Below are 21232 nucleotides of genomic sequence, written 5' to 3'. Positions count from 1 at the left end.
CCCCTGCATCGGCAGGCGGACTCTCAACCACTGCGCCACCAGGGAAGCCCAAAATATATATATATTTTAAGATAATGAAACTGAACATGAATTTGATAAAGTAGCATTAAATCAAACAGTTAATATTCATCTGGTTGTTATTTTCTTTTAGAAGATATAGAAATAGATATAGTATTATGGGACTACAGCAGATCCAGTTGGGTCTACTTCAATACAGTAACACCCAATGAAAAATTAACACTAAGACTATTAGTTATATATATTTGAGATGAAAATTAAGCACTTTTTCACTAAAAATCTCATAAAGTACACATATCAAAGAGATATTTTTCCAAATTTCAAAATTGTTTTTGATGTGCAGCCATAATTCTTATTATTAAGAAAAGACTTAGTCCTTTCTCCTATAAATACTCACAAAGAAATCCTGAATTGTATGTAGAATAGAATTAAGTAACAAAGTTTAAAAAAAAATTATTTTCTTAGTTCACCTAGTATTTAGGTGAATGGAAGAATTAACTACAGTGTTAGAAAACTGGTTGTGGAAAGACCATCTCTTACTAAGATATGCCACCCAAACTCACTTCTTCTTGAAACAGGTTGAAATGGTTAACATAATTTCTGACCAATTGATGAGGTATTTCAATATATAAAAGAAGATAATAGCTTATACCATTAAGTAGCACTTAGGAATTCAAGGTTGCCACTTATAGATTACCTTTTGGAGAAAGGAACAAAGTAAGTTTGACTATTCAGACAGAATCTCATTCTCTGTTTTTTCCTTCACAATCATGCTTAATAGTTACACAGACACTTTGAAAGGATAACTTTAAAGGGTGTTTTCCTAAACTTTGCTCCCAAATTTTTCATCCTTGTTTCAGTAACAAGGTTTTTACATAAACCATATTTTCAAAAGGATATTACAAAAAGTTGAGCTGGAGTCAGTTAAGCCATGCAATCCAAAATTTGTTCTTAAGTATATATTTTTTCAAACAGCATCCACCTGATAAATACTTAAAATGATAACTGACAGTAAGCCATCATTTTGATTACCTAAGCAAAAGTTCAAATTATTCATAAGATGCAGGGCAAATGCTGTTGGTGGAAAAAAGAAGTAACACAAACAAAGTTTCTCTTACGTTGTATCTAAGTAAAGCGTGTGGACTCTCTGGCCTGCAAGAAGAGAACGTTCCATGGTGGGATCTGCTCTGAAGTCTCCGGTGTGTAGTGTGACATAACCATTAGGAAGATAAAAAAGGATCATGACAGCACCTGGACAGCTGAACACAAACATTTCAAAGGAATATTCTTAACACAGGCAAAGCATCTAAAGAAAGAGTGTTCATTTCAATATCAACAAGCTAATATACTTTATTAGCTGACCACAATGACATAGCATTGTACTACGAAGGTATGTAGCATTTTAACTTAAGGAAATTTATGTCTCACACACACACAAAATGGTGTGCAGGAAAGGGTTAATTCAGCAGACCAGTGTTGTGCAAACTCCACAGGTCCCCAAGAAAGGCCTGTCCTTAGGAATAGTCATTGGCTGGCCCTTGGGAGATAAGTTTAGAGTCCTTGAAATATTCTGCCTGCTAAGAGTGTTTTGTATGCCTGACACATTGGGCCATGTGTTACTAGTTTGATAAGATAGTTTATGTTAACAGTGTGATCTGTGGTGAATATCTGTCTTTGCTCTAGGGGACTGGCATCTGAGTAGCCCAGGTCAATCAGCATGGGTGCTGCATGTGTACACGATTGACTCTCAATAAAAACCCTGGATACCAAGGCTCAGCTGAGCTTCCCTGGTTGGCCACACCTCCTATGTGTTGTTACACACTGTTGCTGGGAGAATTAAGCACATCTGTGCCACTCTACTAGAAGAGGACACCTTGAAACTTGCACCTGGTTTCTCCTGGATTTGCCTCCATTTGCCTTTTTCCCTTTGCTGATTTTAATCTGTATCCATTCACTGTGATAAGCTGTAACCACAAATAAAACAGCTTTTCTGTGTCCTGTGAGTCCATCTGGTGAACCACTGACCTCAAGGTGGTCTCAGGGACCCCTGACACAATGGGGTTTGGAAATTACTGCCAAAACACAGAGAATTTTCATTTTAAATTCTAGGAAGACACAGGAAATAATTACAATTGTAATTTAAAAATTCCCCTTATCTCCCTGACCCCCAAATTCAGGCCCTGATGACTTCACTAGAGATTTTCCACTAAACTCTTAGGGAAGAAATAATTACTACATGACACCTTTTAGAAAATAGAGGAAGGAATATTTCATGAGACCAGTATTACTCTGAGATCAAAATAAGACAAAAGTTTAGTTAAAAAAAACCCTATAGACCAATATACTTTTTAAAACAGACACAAAATTCCTTAACAAAATATTAGCATATCAAATCCAGCTATATATTTTGAAAAAGGGTAATACATGAAGACCAAGTGGGGTTTATCTCAGTAATGCAAGGCTGGTTTAAGTCCACCTTTGTCAATTACCACATTAACATTATAGAGGACAAAAGTTGTATTATCACCTCAACAGATGCCAAAGAAACATTTGACAAAGTTCAACACCCATTCATGATTACAAACTCCCAGCAGAACAGGAATAGAAGGGATTTTCCTCAACCTGATAAAAGGCATCTATGAAAAACCTATTGCTATCGTACTTAACGGAGAAAGACTGAAAGTGTTCCCCTTAAGATTGAGAACATGGCAATATGTCTGCTCACATCACTCCTATTCAACACTGTATTGAAGGCATAATCCCATACAATAAATAAGAGAAAAAATACCATTCTAAATGGAAAGAAAGAAGTAAAACGAAAGCATCTTTATTTGTGGATGACATATGTAGAAAACTTTGGAGAATCTACAAAAAACCTACAACAACTACTGAGCAAGCTTAGCGAGGTCTCAGGATACAAGATCAATTAACAAAAATCAGTTGTCCAACAAGAAGTGAATGGAAAAAATAACTGCATTGTGTCCATACAATAGATAGTACTCAGTAAGTAAAAGGAACACGCAACAGCATGAATGAATCTCAAAAACATGAGGAGTGACAGAAGCCAGATACAAAACAGAAGATCCTATATGATTTCATTTAGATGAATCCCTAGTAAAGACAAATCTAATCCATAGTCATAGAAAACACATCAATGGTTTCCTGGGTCAGAGTCGGGGTTGGGGATTGACTGGGAAGGAACACAAGGAAAACTTTTGTGGTGGGGAATATTTTCCATATTTTTATTGTGGTGGGAATTACATGGGTGTTTACTTTTGTCAAAATTCAGCCAAGATTTAAAATGGGTCCATTTTATTTATGTAAATTGTACCTCAATAAAGTTGACCAAATTAAAAAAAAAATCAGAACCTGAGTTATCATAATTGGTGATTAAAAAAATAAACAGCAGCAAAGTTAGCAGACAAAAACTTATAGGCAACCTGAAAAAATAACAAGCCTGGATTTTAGGAAAGCTAGGTTTAGTCTTAATTTTACTTCTCTAGGCATCTATGATCTCTAAGGTACATAAGGCTAACATTCTATGGAAATTATAAAGATGCATAGCTGACTGACAGTTACATTTTGGCAATGTGAATCCTGACAGTACTTTACATTTAAAAAAATGAGGGAAAAAGAAAAACAGTTTCCAAGGAAAAAATCTTCCAAGACTTTAGTATCAAAAACCTAAAGGATTTCTTAAAGGAAAAAAAAAACAACCCTCTAGAATCTGAATGGAGTACCAGCTGTTAATTTGTACCAGCTGTTAATTTATGTAAGTGATATTAAAGAAAATGGCAAAAGGTTATCTCTTAAAGAACAGCAGCAATATGTTAAAAGATTTAAACAAAAGTAACATGGAGTCTCATGTAAAGCATAGTAATTTAAACTGCATTAAAAAATGGGTTAGAGAACACTTAGAGAATCTCTCTACATTTAATCTTTGATCCTGTAATTGGGTACATTTTTTTTCAAAAGGAGAAACACACTTTACTTAAGTGTTTCTTATCTTACTTAAATAAGACATTTATGAAATATCAAGCATAATAGTTCCAATAAAAAGTTCTTAAATAACCACGCAATGTGTTTTCCTTTTGAATATTTAAAAATAGGGTATTACTAAGGTAACTTTAATACTTACTGATTGGCATCTAGCAAAACAACCTTGACACCATTCACTATACATTCAGTGTCTGTTGGCAATGGATGGATATATTGTTCTTGCACGTGAAGTTTGCTCTTCAACAAATTGCCAGTTATCTGCAAAACAGGATGTGCTTATTGCTGATACATTAAAACATTAAATATGTCTTTTATTTCATATCTAGTTTAGAACCCAAACATCTTAATAATCTCCTGGTTCTCCCACTTATACTCATGTAAACCCTCCAGAATGCCAGGAAGAACTTTCTAAAATGACTGTGTCACAACTCTGCTTAAACACTGTCACTGATTCTCCCTCACCTGTAAAACGTCCATTATCCCCATCATGTCATACAAAACCCTTCAGGATCTGGCCCCTACCCATTTCTGTGGATTTATCTCCTGTTATTCCCTATCTTGCCTTTAGTGATTCTGAATTATCTGAAGTTCCTGGAATGGGCATACTTCTTAGGTGTCTGTGCCTTTACACAAACTCTTCTCTACCTGGAAGGCTCTCTCCTCTGTCCTCTACCTTGCTCTGAAATGAGACAGACCTGCGTTCAAATTCTGGCTCTGCCATTACTAGCTCTGTGACTTGGGGCATGCCACTTAACCTCTCCAAGCCTCAGTTGCTTCATTAATAAAAAGAAGATAATTCAAGAATGCTTGAGGATAAAATCAAATTCTAGCCAAAGCCCTTAGTAGTACACATTAAAATGCTCACCTTTTAATAATTATTTCAAGGTATCTCTTTCACCATGAAACTTTTTCTAACTTTAGCCTAGGACACAGTAAAGCCCCGCTTCTCCCTACTTTTAGGCATTCTGTTCACTTTTCTATTACAATACAGATCCCATTGCAGTACTATTTGTGAATGTGTAGCCTGAAAGCTCCTCGAAGTTAGGTATTTTGCCTTGAGTATCTTTTTAGGCATTCAGTAAATATTTACTGAATGAAACTTACATGTTTCAGTACATCATAAGGTATCAATATTTATTGTTTCCACATAATAAAGCATAATTTAAAAAATCTATTGGAACTATTGACAATAACTCATTTAATTTTAGAATCTCAATGTGGAGTCTGTTTTTTCATATATTTTCTAGAAGGATGATAGATCTTACCATCTTAATTACCTTTTTTTTAACCAGACTGGTTAGAAATTCGTTGCATTCTACAAATTCAGGATTTAGAATACTAAAACTTACCTCACTACAATAAACAGGAAACGTGAAGTTTTTAGACAATCCAGCATAATGATCAGAATGAAAATGTGTGAGAAAATAGGCCGTGCAACCTTCAACCAATCCATACTGAAAGGCATCGACTGTAAAGCCAGTTCCTACGATGAAAACACCAACACAGCTGCTTGAGCAATAGCTAACTAAGTAAAAGCAACCCAATTTGCTTATATAGCAAACCCTCTGACACCTTTACATCTCATTTCCAACTTAACTTTACATTTTAATTTAAAAATCTACACCACATAAATTCAGCAAAAAGTGATACTAGAGATGAAAATGAGTCATAAGCTTCCATTAAATATCCCAGTATAGGCTTTTTAATGAATAACTGTACAAAAAAAATTAAAAATACTAAGCTACAAATGAGTTACTTTTTTGTTTTTTTTTTTGTTTTTTTTTTTTGTTTTTCTTGCGTTATGCGGGCCTCTCACTGTCGTGGCCTCTCCCATTTGCGGAGCACAGGCTCCGGACGCGCAGGCCCAGCGGCCATGGCTCACGGGCCCAGCCGCTCCGCGGCATGTGGGATCCTCCCGAAACGGGGCACGAACCCGCGTCTCCTGCATCGGCAGGCGGACTCTCAAGCACTGCGCCACCAGGGAAGCCCACTTTTTTGTTTTGCTGAATGTTTTCACAATACTTACTGGGCACCTAAAATCCTTTACTTCTGCAAAACAGCAAAAGGAGAATGCTAACTTTCTTTTAAAACATGAATTCTCAATGGGGGTGATATTGGTATGCTTCTAAGGGGCAAAACATGGTTGATGACCCAAATAATCTAATGGCCCTCCAAAGGGCCACAGTACAATAACAGATAAACAGGGTATCTGTAGTATTTGAATTTCATTGTAGGAGGTGAGGAGGAGGAAGGGAAACAAACAAACAAACGAAAAGCCTAAAAAGTCTCCCTAGAGGAGCAATAATGAAAAAAAAAAAAGATTGAGCTGTTCACGAGAAAAAACAAGTGCGCTGACTGTGATATGCAGGTAAATAAACATACCTCTACAATTCTACGGAGGCCTATCCACACATGGCCCACTAATTCCGGGCTCACTTAAAATACAGAAAATTAATCAAAATAATTATTAAAAACAGAACTGGTTGGGCTTCCCTGGTGGCACAGTGGTTGAAAATCTGCCTGCTAATGCAGGGGACACGGGTTTGAGCCCTGGTCTGGGAAGATCCCACATGCCGCGGAGCAACTAGGCCCATGAGCCGCAACTACTGAGCCTGCGCGTCTGGAGCCTGTGCTCCGCAACAAGAGAGGCCGCAATAGTGAGAGGCCCCCGCACTGCGATGAAGAGTGGCTTGCCACAACTAGAGAAAGCCCTCGCAGAGAAATGAAGACCCAACACAGCAAAAATAAATAAATTAATTAATTGAAAAAAAAAAACAGAACTGGTACTATGATGTACATAAATGCTTTTCTTTACATAAATATTTTGAACAAATTATACTAAATAGATTTAGAATATCAAAAAAGCATATTAAAAATTTTTTCTGAAACCAAGTATATTTGGGCAGTTTTATATTCTTTTCAGAAGAAGGGTACCTGTTTTCTTCAATAATAAAATTCATTTTATGACACATTTTTCTACTAACTCATCTATGAAGACATGAGAAATTATAAGAACATGAAAAGACTGAGAAACTAAGTTATGATATGGTTTAAAAATGTTTAGCATTTATTATGACCTGTATAACCTGTGACATTTTCCTTCTTTGAAGCTATTTAGTACTTGCATTTTTCTTAAGTGCTTAGAGACTGTTATTATGGTTACTTACAGAGAGCCTTTCCTACTTCTGTATTAAGCTGATCTATATGAATCTTTGTCAGATCTGTAATATCTATCTAAATAGTATAGTACCTTATATATAGAATATGTTTAAAAAAAGTTTGCTGAATTGAATGGAGTAAAAAAGATGAAATAGGAAAAAAAGTGTTACAGGTCAATGAGGTATAAAAAGTAAACACACAAAAAAATTGTTTCACACACACATAACATGGGCAATGAACACGTAATTCAAAAAAGTTGCATCTTCGTAGATACAGTAAGCCCTGATATTTCAACTTACCAGGTATTTTCTTATAGAATGGACATGTCCTTTTCCTTAATTCTCCTGCATTCGATGACTCTGGGATTTTCGTGTTCCCTCTCTGCAGCCTGCCATGAGCTGATTTTATGAAGACTCTGTCTTTACTTAACTTGACTGTTCCAGGTTCTGTCTTGTTACGGTGACCTGAACTCTTCTGATGTACTCCTTCCTGCAATGAATCTGACTTTTTAAGTCTCTTTCTTTGATGCTGTGACCTCTTACGAGAAAGTTCCACAGAGGGCTGACTCTCACTTAAATTATTTGCCTCTAATTCTAAATCACTTAAAGATTTTTCTGTTTTCCTCTTGCACTGCCGGGACCTCTTTTCATTAGGACTTACAACTGTATTTAAATTCATCCCTTCTAATGCACTTTCCACCAGCAATGTCTCTTCTTTTCTTTTGGGTGGTAGTCCAAAATACACACCTATATCCATTTGCTTCATTACCTTAGGAGAAGGTTGTGATGCATTACACTTAGGGCCAGATAGCAATATTTTCAAAGACTTAGCAGCAGTAGGTGTACTAGAAAATATCGCTGTATTTAAAGCTCTAACTTTACTGTCTAGCATACCATCTAATGCCTTTCCGCAGAAACATGCTGAGTTCGTATTGTGCTTAGCGTTGAAATTCTTACTTGATAATTCTCTAGTTTTACTTTGGGTTGGTTGGAAAGAATGACACCCTCCTCCCTGGCTTCCAAAAGGTTTTGACATTTTACTCTTAAGTAAGGGAAGAGAAATTTGATTGTAAACAGCTGATTCTTCAATGACCTGTTTTTCTTTATTTGATTGAGATGAGTGAAATTCTGGCTCAGCAGGTTTTGCTTTAGTGGCTTGGTAACTAGGAGAAGTAAACGTCTCTGCTAATGCAGGTGGAAACAATATAAAATCATCATCAGTATATGCTGGATCGTCACGTAAAATAAGACTCTTATTTTGGAAAGTAAGTTGAGACGAATCATTTAGAGTGTTGCATTTATACAATTCTTCATCGTATTTATCCTGAGTTAAGAAGCTATCCACTTCGGGGCAGCTCTCCTCCTGGTCCTTCAGTAAAGGGTCATGGAGTTTTTTAGACAAAGTGGAGCTATTTTCATCTTCTTCTAAGTTGCCATCTTTAGAGCTTTCTGTAAAAAATCGTTCCTGTTGTGAATCATCCAGCTTTTCATCTGTATCGTAAATTTCTTCATCACTTTGAAGTGGGGAATAGGAGATTTCACAGTTGCTAAAGTCATTTTCTGGCAATGTCAAATTTATGTGTTCTGGGCTGTTCTGACTGTCTAATTCTTCAGCAAGAGGCAAACCAAATCCTACCAGTTTGTCTTTATTAACAAGTTCTGTAAATTGTGGGACTTGTTGGGAAGTTTGGATATTTGTGGAAGAGGAAACCTTTTTATCAGTTTCAGTTGGAGACTGAGATTTTCTTAGACATTGTGTCACTAACAAGGCATCAGTTGAAACATTTTGTTTTAAGTTATCTGTTTGTTTCTGATATGGAGACCATCTTTCCTTAAGGCTACAAAGAAAGCCTGAATTAGTCTCACTGAAACTCCCACCTGACTCATGGGATGGATTGCTGAAAGGACTATTACTAGCCCTGCTTTGAGCTAGCAGGAGATGAGTGTATCTCTTGTAATGAGAAGGAATTGTTGAGGAACACTGAAGAGCATCAGGACACTCTGAAAATTTTAATAAAGAAAAAGGTATTACCGGATCAAAGCACAGACTGAGCTTTGACAGTATTAGCACTATAAATTAACATGTAAGTAGAAAGTCATCAGTCCAACTTTGAGGCCTTAGGACAATAGCTATCTTTATATAAACAAAAAATCAGCACACAATAACAGTAATCCAGTATGGTTTTGCAAGGTGCTAGTTATTATTTTTAAATCAATATATTCTTTTTGTGTGTGTGTGTGGTACGCGGGCCTCTCACTGCTGTGGCCTCTCCCGTTGCGGAGCACAGGCTCTGGATGCGCAGGCTCAGCAGCCATGAGCCACGGGCCCAGCCGCTCTGCGGCACGCGGGAATCCTCCCAGACCGGGGCACGAACCCGTGTCCCCTGCATCGGCAGGCGGACTCTCAACCACTGCACCACCAGGGAAGCCCCAATATATTCTTTTAAATTTCTTTTCAAATTCTCTTTCCCCCCCAAAAAAATTTAAGACTAACACCTTTTTTTCCCCACTAAAAACTTTCACAACTATGAGCTCCTCCAAAATGCATGTCATGCTTGCACTAGGTATTTCTTAACCAGGTGCTACAAAATGATCCCATCAGTTTCACTACGTCACTATTGCTCAAGCAATAAAGAGTAGAGAAGGCTGGTATGTCTCGCAGACTAAAAGTTCTACCTCAATTTTTATCTTATCAGGCAACACATATGTATGACAGTTGCAGTACCAAATTAGGTTCCATTATTTAATATTCACACTGCATATGAAATAGTAATAGCAATCTTAATTAGAGCTGTTCATACCCTAAACATTTTAGGTTCTGTCCTAAGATTTGAAATTCAATTTGATAAACTGGTTAATAATAAGGCTTTAATAATCTGGAAACTATTCCCTGTCATACCATTATGACTGAGAAACAGTCTGTAAAGCATCTTGGCATACCCCACCCCTTGTATGTTCATTTTCAAGCCCGTCAAAAAATGATCCACCCCCCCCCACCAAAAAAAAAGATGTCACATTAAACTGGAGACTTCATTGCTTAAAAATTAACTTAAAACCACCTCATAAAAGTATATGTTATAGAATAAAATTCAATTCAAGAAAAATCCACCTGAGATTATCCATTCAAAGGAGTTTAATCAGTGAAAAAACCAAGAGAAAAACTCTTTGAGGTGGCTTCATCTATAAGATATTTCACCCTGAGTGCCCACCATGGGATTCCAATTGCCATTTCTGACTTTCAAGCCACTGAAAAACAAATTACTAGCATTTGATGAGGCTTTCTCTGTTGTATAAGGCTAGTGCCAATTTTTTTAAGTTATTTTGCATCTTCATGCAGTACTTTAAAATGAGAACTAGAAGTTAATAATAAAACGTCTTCTGAATCATAGTTAACAAGAAAGCCATACTATTATTTTTATTTTAATGAATTTTGATTCTTTGAGATTGAAAAATTTATGTATGGTATATATAACTTTTAAATAATCAATTCATCAATAACCATCCATTCTCCATATACTACAAGTAGGATTTTCTACATATTAAACATGATATTTATTATATAGTTTAAATGATAACAGAAACATAGTGTTACTTCAGTTCTCATTTGGCACAATTTTATTTATTAGAATCTTAATAACCAAACACTCCTTCCTAGTTCTTCTTTCTGTCCATTAGCATGATGACCCCAACACAGCCATATTTAGAAGGCTGGCCTACATTCATGATTCTCTAAAAGTCTGTTTCATAAAAGATAACAAAATTGGCAAGTTGTTTAGCTTTTAAGATCCCTCATCTATCAGATGTCAATACCACCTACCTTATGCAGGTGAAAATATCTACCATAATATGTGCTCAATTAACATTTATGAAAAATCACAGATTTTTAGGAACTCTTATGAAATAGTAAAATGCATTTATACTGTTTTCAAGTTTGCAACAGTCTTTACAATTATACTATTGACTGTTATCTTTTTACCCTTTACAAGAAGCGTAACACTGCATTACCTTGTTTCCTTCTACGGTTAAGTCATTTATACTTTGAGTATCTCATCTCATTTTTGGTTTACTGCTTACCTGGCTTGTTTCACTGGACTGATATGTCTGGCCTAATGCAGGTCTTTTTAACTATTTAGAGTCCACTATCTTTTTTGGAATCTTACCTGTTTCGGAGACTGGTATGGAATCCAAACACTCAAAAACATGCCACCGAGGTGTTTGACCTAGCAAGGAGGAAAAAGGCATCTGGCAGTTTGGACAGTACCCATCATAAACTGGTCGTATCTTCGGAGACACGTGTTTGTTTTTTTGAGTCCTACGGTGCTTTCCTGGAGTGGCCTCCCTGTCTTGGCACTGCTGAATACCTTCTCCACAACTAGAGTTCTGACTAGATGCGACAGAAGTCTGACTGTCTGTTTCTCCAAGGCACGTTTCGGGGGACTTAACCTTCTTTTTACCTTCTACAGTTCTTTTTTTATTTCTGTTTCGTTTTGACTGGTATTGTCCATCTGTTGCTTTCTCAACAGATTTTGGAATATTCTCAGAGCAATTATTTGGATGTACTGGTTTGGGTTTTCTTTTGGATTTGTATTCCCAGATGTCTTGTTCCAGAAAAGCATCCTCTAACATGGCAAAATGATTTTGATCATTAAAGAAGCACTAATCTTAAGTAAATTGAGGGTCTATGTCTTGTTACAAATTTTTTAAATGGAATTATTTTGCTCAGGAAAAAAAAGTAACAAAAAACCCACCAACTTGATGGGAATCTAAAGCTCTGATAATGAATATATTGGCAAACTACAAACCTTATACATGAGAACACCTGTTGTTTCACTTATAGCACAATAAAATTAACATCTGAGTTTTCCATTGTGTGTATTTCGTTCAGGTATCTTGGCTTTTTCCAGGACTTGATTCATAAAAAGTAGTATCAGTAATACTTTGAACAATAAACCCCAATGGGAAGTATAGGTTTAACAGTTCAATCTTAGAAGGAGCTTCGTAAAATTGTTATAAAGCTCCTATCAGCTCTCTTTCAACTGGACAATTGTCCAAACTGGGTTCACAAACCCAACCACAGTCCCTGGGCAACTGGCTCAACAGGTGTTCCAAACACTTAATGGCTACTTTAGTTTGCTAGTAACACTAGTCACACCATAATCAAATGTGTGTGATTGGCAAAAAACAGCAACAACAACAACGCGCCCTTATCCGTTACTGGTGGATATTCGACAACTTCAGTTTCCTGGGTCAATCCAGTATCTTCCTCCAGCGGCAATGAACAAACACTGCACAATGAACAAGCAAAATTGAAGTACGTGAAGTTGTGCTTGCACTGAGGCCACCCACACTCCCATCTCCAGACCCCAGAGGTGGTCTGCCTGAAGGCGATCAGCTCTCTCTCCAGCAGCCTCAAAACCAAGCTTCACCTGCCTGATGCCTCCCACCGGCTCGACCGCCTCTTTGGGCATTAAAGGCTGCAAGGCCAGCGGAGTGGGCCCTCACCCCCTCCAGGGAAGGGAGCGAGGGAGCTGCCAGCACAGCTCGCTCCACAAAAGCCACCAGTGCTCTCCACTTCTGAAGACAGAGGCCGGGCCCTCAGGGATCCCCGCGGCCGCCCACCTGCCACCCTCGCGCCTCGGGAGTAGCTCCAGCTGCGTCCGCTCCCATCGTGCCCCCTCCCCCTGCTTGGCTGACAATCTATTCGCACCTGCACTTTCAGCACTGAAGGGTAACAAAATGCTGCGATTGCGTATAAGCCAAGGCCATTGGCTAGTCACTCCCAACTTTAAAAAGCCTACTCCTTTACCTTTCGTGCCGTGGCGGGAACAGCTTCGCGTTCCCAATGCTGTGTCGAATCGGCTGATCCTGGTCTAAACGTGAGACTTTAAAAAGAAAAAAAGTTAGGGCCCTTTTAAATCCTACGGATTTATTTTGTTTTGTTTTCGTTCTAAAACCTGCTAATTTCCAAAGTGAAGGGTGGGGAATTGTTCTCTTGGAGCTTCTAGAACGCTGGCCCCGAAGCCTTTTCCATGTTGAATCTGGCGCTCTGAATGTCCAGGCTCAGCTGCGGCGAGAAGATTTAGAAGGGGCGGGGTAGGTTGGGACGGTAGTTTAATTACGTGCCGGGGAATTGCGTCAATTTGTACTTTAGCATTTGAAAAAAGTACTGTGAGCGTGGAGTAGGGCTGGTGGAGAGTGAGGCGAATGTGCGGTTTTGAAACCAAGGGACCGTAAGTCCCTCTCCCTCCTAACGAGACCGTACCGCGGGCTCTGCGGCCGCCTCTGGACCGTCCGGAGAGAACATGGCGGCGCCCGGAGCCCGGAGCTGCAGCCTCTCGGGCCTGCTCCCGGCTCAGACCTCGCTGGAGTACGCTCTGCTCGACGCCGTCACCCAGGAGGAAAAGGACAGCCTGGTCTACCAGTATCTGCAGAAGGTGGACGGCTGGGAGCAAGACTTGTCAGTGCCCGAGTTTCCGGAAGGTGAGGGGCTGGCTTCGGGGTGGGGACCCCTCCCGGAACCTCCCCTTCCTCGGGGACGGCGCCCTCCCCTGAAGCGGTGGGCGAGGCGTGGTTCTGCGGCCGCGCCGGGCAGAGGCGCTTCGCCCAGCCGAGCCTCTGTCCCCAGGCGGCGGCGGCGGCGGCGGCGGGCCGGGGGTTTGTGGAGAGCGGGCACATGCATCTTTGTCTCTGTTTCCTCCCTATCTGCCCGGGCCGTGTGTTAACTCAATAGACTTTCCCTGACTGTTTCGTGACCCCTGTTGGCAGTGATTCCAGTGTCTGTGCCCATTCAGTCTGGTTGCCCAGCATCGTCATCATCTTTGTGAATCATCCTAGCTTCCATTTATTGATCACTTCTTATGGGCCACACACAGCCCTAAACACAAGGGTATTATCTTATTTAATCCTCTCTGCAAACCATTTGAAGTGCTCTTCTTAGCCCTATTTTATAGTTGGGAAACTGAGGCCCGGGGACAGGGAGGTTAAGTCGTCTGCCGTGGGCCTCACAACTGAGAACGGCTAGAGTTGGATTATACAGACACCCCCCCTCCCCCGCACTGCATCGGCCGGTTTCTTAACTGTGTCACACTCTTCCGTTCAAAGTCGTGAACCTTGTAATTTTAAAAATCTTAATCAATTATGGCCTGTTTCCAGGTTTGAATCCTGGCTCTGTGAATGTTTGGAGCACGAGGGAACTGATATTCCCAGCAGTGCTATTTGTGAAGCTCATCTTGCTATGATAAATGAAACCGAACTTTACCTTCTTTGGTTGGGACTGGCATTGTTTTGACTGGTGCTGTTGGCGTGCCTCCTGGCATGACACTGAAACCACATGTATAGTTAATTGGTTCGATGTGGCAGGGTTCAGTATCTCATGGGAGGTCTATTGGAACCTTGCCTCTGACGACAGCAGCCTCGTGTCTTTCGGAGCCTTTTGCCCTCATCTTCATACGTGCTTATTTTATCTGTTATTAATCCTATACTGGACTTGAATTATTGTGGAATTCTATCAAAAGAATTGGGTGCATTAGTGCTTATCCCATCAAAGAAACTTTAAAAGTTTATATACATGAATGTATTTTTTTTTAAAGTCTGTAAGAAGTTAGTTATATATCGTACCCTGTTGTAAAACGGGCACACCAGCAGCTAGGATTTGGGCCAGTGTTTTTATTTTCTTGTTTGTATCTACGATGAGTGTATTTTATTACTATGAGATTTGATCTTTGTGACTCATACGTAATACAACAAAATATTCAGGCTTCATATTTGACACAAATTTTCTGCTGGACCTGATTATTGAGAACAGAATACTAGATGTGAGTTTTTTCTTGGTTTATCAGTTACTGTAATCAGGAAGTCATAAACATAACTCTCTCAAAAACACTGTGCTTTGTTAATTTCTTCAAAGAAACATGTTTTATGGGAAGCAGTGTAGTATAATGGATGGATTCAGACAGACCTGGAATTAAATCCCAATTATTCCATTTGTCAGTTGCATGATTTTGAGCAAGTTAGTTGACTTTGCCAAGCCTTACTTTTCTCACTTATAAAATGGAGGCAATTATTTACCTTTCAGGTTTATTATGCAGACTATATAGTATATCTAAAGTTCTTACTTCATAGGGGAGCTCAGTAAATGTCATTGTTAGCAGCTTTTAAAGTTATATTCATTGTTATTATTGTTATTATAAAGTGAATTATTAAGTCTGGTAAGCACCTAGCACAATAAGTGACATGTAATTATACTTTCCCTGCCTCCCCAATCTAAGTCACTTGACTATTTACAGAAAATAAATTTGAGACAAATTCATAAATATTTTAAAATTAGGATTTGAAATATATATAATTAGTTTGAAGTTTTATAAGGGTCATTTGATCTGGCATACAATTAAAACTTTATCAAAATGGATATTTAAGACCTCACTGTACCCTAAACCTCACTAGGTTCCAACTAATTGGCAGAAATATTAGTTTGATTTGCAGATTTTTTTTTTTAGAATTTTGTTTTAACTGAGTAACTTCAGTTGCTGTTATTAGTTGTTAGCTGTTATTATTCATTTGTTCTACCCAGCTTTGGCTTTCAGTTTCTATAAAATATTTCCAAATACCTGCTTCAAGTTATAATTAATACTTTTAGTATCTGCATTTATTTACTTATAAGCAACAAACTCATTATCTTTGTTTCCTTAAATTGGTTAAACAGAGATGCTGTACTTTTAATCTACTTTTGTTTAACAAAATGTTTCTTCATAGGGCATAGTTAAAATTGGTCAACTAATTGTAAATTCTAATTTACAAAAGCACAGATTAATGAGATTCTGTTTTTCTTTTCTTTGGAGGGAAGGGAACATGCTCTTCAATATTAATGTTGCTTCCATGAAATCTATAATAATAGCAGTGTGTTTTGCTTAACTTTGCATTTAAAATATTTTGTATTTAAGGTCTCATTCAAATCCAGAGCATTTCAGCTCTTTCTTTTATGAAATTGGCTTAGGTATTTTGTATGTTTATCCTTATATTTTAACACTGTTTTTTGATATTTAGTTTATTCTTAAGGTTGACCTTCATTCTCAGTAGCCCATTTGTACCTAATCCTGTACTTAAGTCCTTTTAATATTTGATATTTCCTCTTATTTTTACCTAAATATGTTCATCTTACTTCCTTTCACACACAGACTAATATACCATTTCTGAAAGAATTTAGTAGCTTTTTCTTACTATATTTGCAGACTGTCTCATAATAGTAGCTTTCCCATCTCCTACCTCCCCACTCCCTTCCTGCCCTGCCAATCCCTTCCTTAGAAATAATAATTGTTCACATTTTAATAGAAAGTTTTAAGTAAATTATCTTTATCATTTCCTTTAATCATTTTTTATTCTGTGTAAATTTCAGGATTAGAATGGCTGAACACAGAAGAATCTATTTCTGTCTACAAGGATCTATGTGGAAAAGTGGTCGTCCTTGATTTCTTCACCTACTGCTGCATAAACTGTATTCACCTGTTGCCTGATCTTCATGCATTAGAGCACACATACTCTGATAGAGGTATCTGCCCTTTAATTGGTTTCTAACAGTCTGTCCTGGCATAGTCACTGGAAGAGTAGCTGACTCATTTTGCTCATAGGAGAATGAAACATTTGGCAAGACTTCAATGATTCTAAAGTAATTTCTAGTCTATGAATTAAGGACTCCATGTACCTTTTCATGAAGAGTTAAGCTTAGTGATAATGGTTTGCCTTCCTAAAGAACCAGCATTTAGTCTATGGTTTTTCTTTAAAGGTAGGACATAGTTTACTTTTTTCATGATCAAGTATTTTAAAAAGGTCATTTTGTATACCTGGACTTACCTAAATTTGTTCTATGAAAAAAAGAAAAAATGAAATGTGTGACTAATTTTATATTCTTCTTGTTGTGATAAAAAGGTTTAAAGTTCTTATTAGGAAATATGAATAAGCTTCCTTTAATTTCAAATGACATAAACTACTACCTGTACTAATATTTTGGGAGGCAAAATATTATAACAGATACTTTTTCTTTGACCCTGCTTTATTTAAAAATTATTTATAAAGGTTAATGTTTTCCAAAGCACACTAGGAAATCCTTTTCTATGGTATTACAAATTCTGAAAATGTAAGAGGTTATAGTTAGTATTTTCTTTAGAACTTTGACGTTTTTTCAGATTTTTTTTCTTGTTTACTTCTTTCTAAAAGAGAGCATATGGGATAAATGAAACTAATTAAAGGTTCCATTTAATTAGGCTTAAATTAATTGAAGCTGTCCTCTTCGCAGTGACTAAAAAGAGGGGGTTACTGATCTTGTGAGAGTAAAGATGAGAATAGAGTATACATGTACAAAAATGAAGGATTTCTTGAAACTTAGTTTAAAAAAAGGAGTGTTGGATAAAACCTTCAGTGCAGGTGAAACTTCAGATGCTTTTAAATTGTAACGGACTGTATCTTGGAATTGCCTATCGATGAGATTTACCAAGAACTCAAATATTCCCAATAGCTAAACCATGTTTTCAAAAATTCATCTATATTTAAGAAACATGAGTATTTCATTATCTCCTAGGTTTTGGATACTTGTGTGTCTTGTTCAAGTCCATGTAATAAATATATTTATTGAGTATGATGTGCAGGGTACTCTAACTGCTGGGGAAATATGTAACAAAGTTGAATTAAAGCATTATGGAACATGGGGAAAGGAGTAACTTGCTTTGCCTAGAAGCTTTGGAAAATATTTCTCAAGAGAAGGAGACAGTTAAGCTGGAACTTGAAAAATGAGCAGGAGTGCAGCTGAAAATGAAAATGGAGCAGGAGGGACACTCCTGGCTGAGGAAGTGACAGGTAAACAAGGAGGGACGCACAGAAGAGTAGGTTTGCAGAGTGGTAAATAGTTTAGTGTCGCAAGATTGTAAGGAAGGCCGATTAGGTTCAGACTGTGTTAGGAAGGGCTTTGTATAACGTTCTTAATAGTTAATGGACTTTTTCATCCACTGAAAGTACAGAGATGCTTAAGGTTGTTTTTGATTTACTTGTTTAAGAGGAGGATGACAGTACGATTTGTGTTTCAGAATGGCACTTACAGACTGTGTTAAAAATCCCAAAGTTAACCATTTCTTACTTAAGATCACCCCTAATGGACTGTTTAACTTAATTGGTTAACCCCATACCTGAAGCAAATTCAGTGGCTTCTTAGAATGGATCCTTAACAGTCTCTTTACCAGTTTACTGAAAATATTTTTATAACACATTGTGACAAAAAATAACTATTTTTTATATATAAATACACTTCTGAAAAGTAAAATACTTTGTAAGTGGTTTCAACATTGTAATTTCAAAGAAACATTACTTCATTATTATGCTGCTGTATGAAAATGCTGGTAACTTAGAAATAAAAGATTTCTGTATTGCTTAGAAGATAAGTTCAGTTCATATTCACAAAAGCAGGCATACCTAGAGATTATCATATGAAAGTTCAGTAGGCTGTCACTAAATTTGCTTTCTTGCTGCTGTCTTTTTTTTTAATTAATTATTTATTTTTGGCTGTGTTGGGTCTTTGTTTCTGTGCAAGGGCTTTCTCTAGTTGTAGCAAGCAGGGGCCACTCTTCATCGCAGTGCGCGAGCCTCTCTGGCGGCCTCTCTTGTTGGGGAGAACAGGCTCCAGACGTGCAGGCTCAGTAGTTGTGGCTCACGGGCCTAGTTGCTCCGCGGCATGTGGGATCTTCCCAGGCCAGGGCTCGAACCCGTGTCCCCTGCATTAGCAGGCAGATTCCCAACCACTGTGCCGCCAGGGAATCTTTTTTTTTTTTTTTTTTTTATTGGAGTATAGTTGATTTACAATGTTGTGTTAGTTTCAGGTGTACAGCAAAGCGAATGAGTTATATATATGTATATATCCATTCTTTTTCAGATTCTTTTCTCATATAGGTTATTACAGAATATTGAGTAGAGTTCCCTGTGTTATACAGTAGTTCCTTGTTATCTATTTTATGTATAGTAGTATGTATATGTTAATTCCAGTCTCCTAATTTATCATGATGCTGTGTCTTATTTCATTACTATGTGATGTTTCTGAATTTATCTTCAGCAATGCTATTTATGTTCTTGAAGAGACATTCCGCAGCCTGTTTTTATTCCATGAAATATTCAGTTCATTGTATCGGTAAGCTGGAAATGCTCAGCTGAGTGAGGAAGTGCATTTTAATTCAAAAACACTCTGAAAGAAGCCCACTTTAATACTCAATCTCCTTCCTCTGTAAACATTGCTTTTAAAGTCTGGTTTCTAATGGTGACCACTATCACCTTCACAATAGCATAAAAGAAATTATAAATGCCAAAGATCTAAAGCAAAAGTAAAAAGATCCTTAATAGTAATGAATGGTTCTGGTTTCTCCTTGAGGGTTTCTAATTTCTTTTACCTGTTTATGCTGGATACATTAATGATATATAATACCCAAATTTAGCACAATGGCTATCATCTAAGGAAAAACACTTGTTGTATAAGAAAACATCTAGTAGGAAAACTTGGCATATTTTAAAATATGTTTGCTAGGTGAATGTTAATATATAATTAAATCAGACTTTAAAAACCTAAATGCCATAACGCTGCTGAGTAAACGCTGGTATTCTCGTTATGTGGTATATGCTATTTTTCACTTTATTAAAAATTAGAAGAATGTATTTCTAATTTATAGGGAAACTAAACCTTTTAATGAGTCAATATACAGTTTTACTCTGTGTCAGGGTTCCCCAAACCACCCCAGGTCAATAATTCTTTAGGAGGACTCACAGGATTCAGCATGTAGCTGTACTCATGGCTATAATTTATTACAACAAAAGGACACAAAGCAGAATCAGCCAAGGGAAAAAACGCCTGGGACTGAATCCAGGGGAGACCAGGAGCAAGCCGAGTCCTCTCTTGGTGGAGTCGTGTAAGAGGTGCTTAATTCCCCCAGCAAAGAGTTGTTACAGCGAGTTTGGATGTTGCCAACCAGGGAAGCTCACTAGAGACAGCACCCAGCACTTTAGGCCTTGTGAGCTACTCTCATCAGTTCTGGGAATGATGGGAACGCTTCCGAAATACAGGCGAGGACCAGCCCTATAAGCAGGTCTTTGAAAGAATAGTAGTGGGGCCTGCTATGTTAACTCTTTTTTGTATACACTTCACACTTTATTTTTGCAGCACCCCATATTCTGATTATTCTTTGTTCTTAAATAGTTAAAGTATGACGAAAATATTGGCTGATTTATGGCAAACTTTCAGAGTGTTTACTGTAGGCACAGGGAAATGTCAGTTTTTGAAATTTAAAAAAAATTCACATTTGCTTCTGGTCTCTGCTTTAATTTAGTGTTCGGGTGATTTTGATTTTTTTTGTGTGTGTGGTACGTGGGCCTCTCACTGCTGTGGCCTCCCCCATTGCGGAGCACAGGTTCCAGACGCGCAGGCCTAGTGGCCATGGCTCACAGGCCCAGCCGCTCCGCGGCATGTGGGATCTTCCCGGACCGGGGCACGAACCCGCGTCCCCTGCATCAGCAGGCGGACTCTCAACCACTGCGCCACCAGGGAAGCCCCCGGTTTTTTTACTTCATGTTTCCATCTCTCCACATCCTTCTTCCCTTCCCTCCCCTCGAGGTGTTCTAGCCTCCGTGACCTGCCTTCATCTTTTCTTGCCTAGTAAAGTCATGCTCATCTTTTAGATCTCAAAATGCCTCAATTTACAGGTTTTGTAACATCTAAAACTCCTTAAGTATTTTTAGTTTTTGCATTGAACTAAGTTATTATACTGCCTGTGATTAAACTATACTGTTTGCTATATACTATATATAAATGTTATATACTACTATGCATAATTGTATTTATATGTCTATACGTTTCTGAAAAATAAGACCTTTGTAGTTAGTTGCCTGACCAGGGATCGAACCCATGCCCCCTGCAGTGGAAACATGGAGTTCTAACTCCTGGACTGCCAGGGAATTCCCTGAAGTTTCTTAAATGATTTTAAAAAGTTATTACTAATATTTTAGAAGCAGTTATTCTTTTTATTTGGTTTCACCTT

General features: G+C 37.8%; 2 protein-coding genes across 2 annotated transcripts in view; one reads left to right on the top strand and one right to left on the bottom strand.

The window, feature by feature from the left end:
- Positions 1-11807, bottom strand: part of DCLRE1A (DNA cross-link repair 1A) — a 19141-nt gene extending 7334 nt beyond the window's left edge. Inside the window, exons 1-5 of the mRNA XM_007469618.1 lie at positions 11336-11807; positions 7476-9176; positions 5367-5500; positions 4157-4275; positions 1137-1277 (exon numbers count right to left, since the gene is read on the bottom strand). Coding sequence (XP_007469680.1) covers positions 1137-1277; positions 4157-4275; positions 5367-5500; positions 7476-9176; positions 11336-11801 — 2561 coding nt within the window. The 5' untranslated portion in view covers positions 11802-11807. The remainder of the gene's footprint in view (positions 1-1136; positions 1278-4156; positions 4276-5366; positions 5501-7475; positions 9177-11335) is intronic.
- A 1451-nt stretch (positions 11808-13258) lies between these two features.
- NHLRC2 (NHL repeat containing 2) overlaps positions 13259-21232 on the top strand; it is a 57616-nt gene continuing 49642 nt past the window's right edge. The window contains exons 1-2 of the mRNA XM_007469617.1: positions 13259-13655; positions 16567-16719. Of these exons, the coding sequence (XP_007469679.1) occupies positions 13478-13655; positions 16567-16719 (331 nt within the window). The 5' untranslated portion in view covers positions 13259-13477. The remainder of the gene's footprint in view (positions 13656-16566; positions 16720-21232) is intronic.

Source organism: Lipotes vexillifer, unplaced genomic scaffold, assembly GCF_000442215.2.
Source record: "Lipotes vexillifer unplaced genomic scaffold, Lipotes_vexillifer_v1.1 scaffold240, whole genome shotgun sequence".
Classification (NCBI taxonomy): domain Eukaryota; kingdom Metazoa; phylum Chordata; class Mammalia; order Artiodactyla; family Lipotidae; genus Lipotes; species Lipotes vexillifer.
The sequence above is the reverse complement of the archived record's forward strand: the minus strand, read 5'-3'. Positions and strand labels throughout refer to the sequence as shown.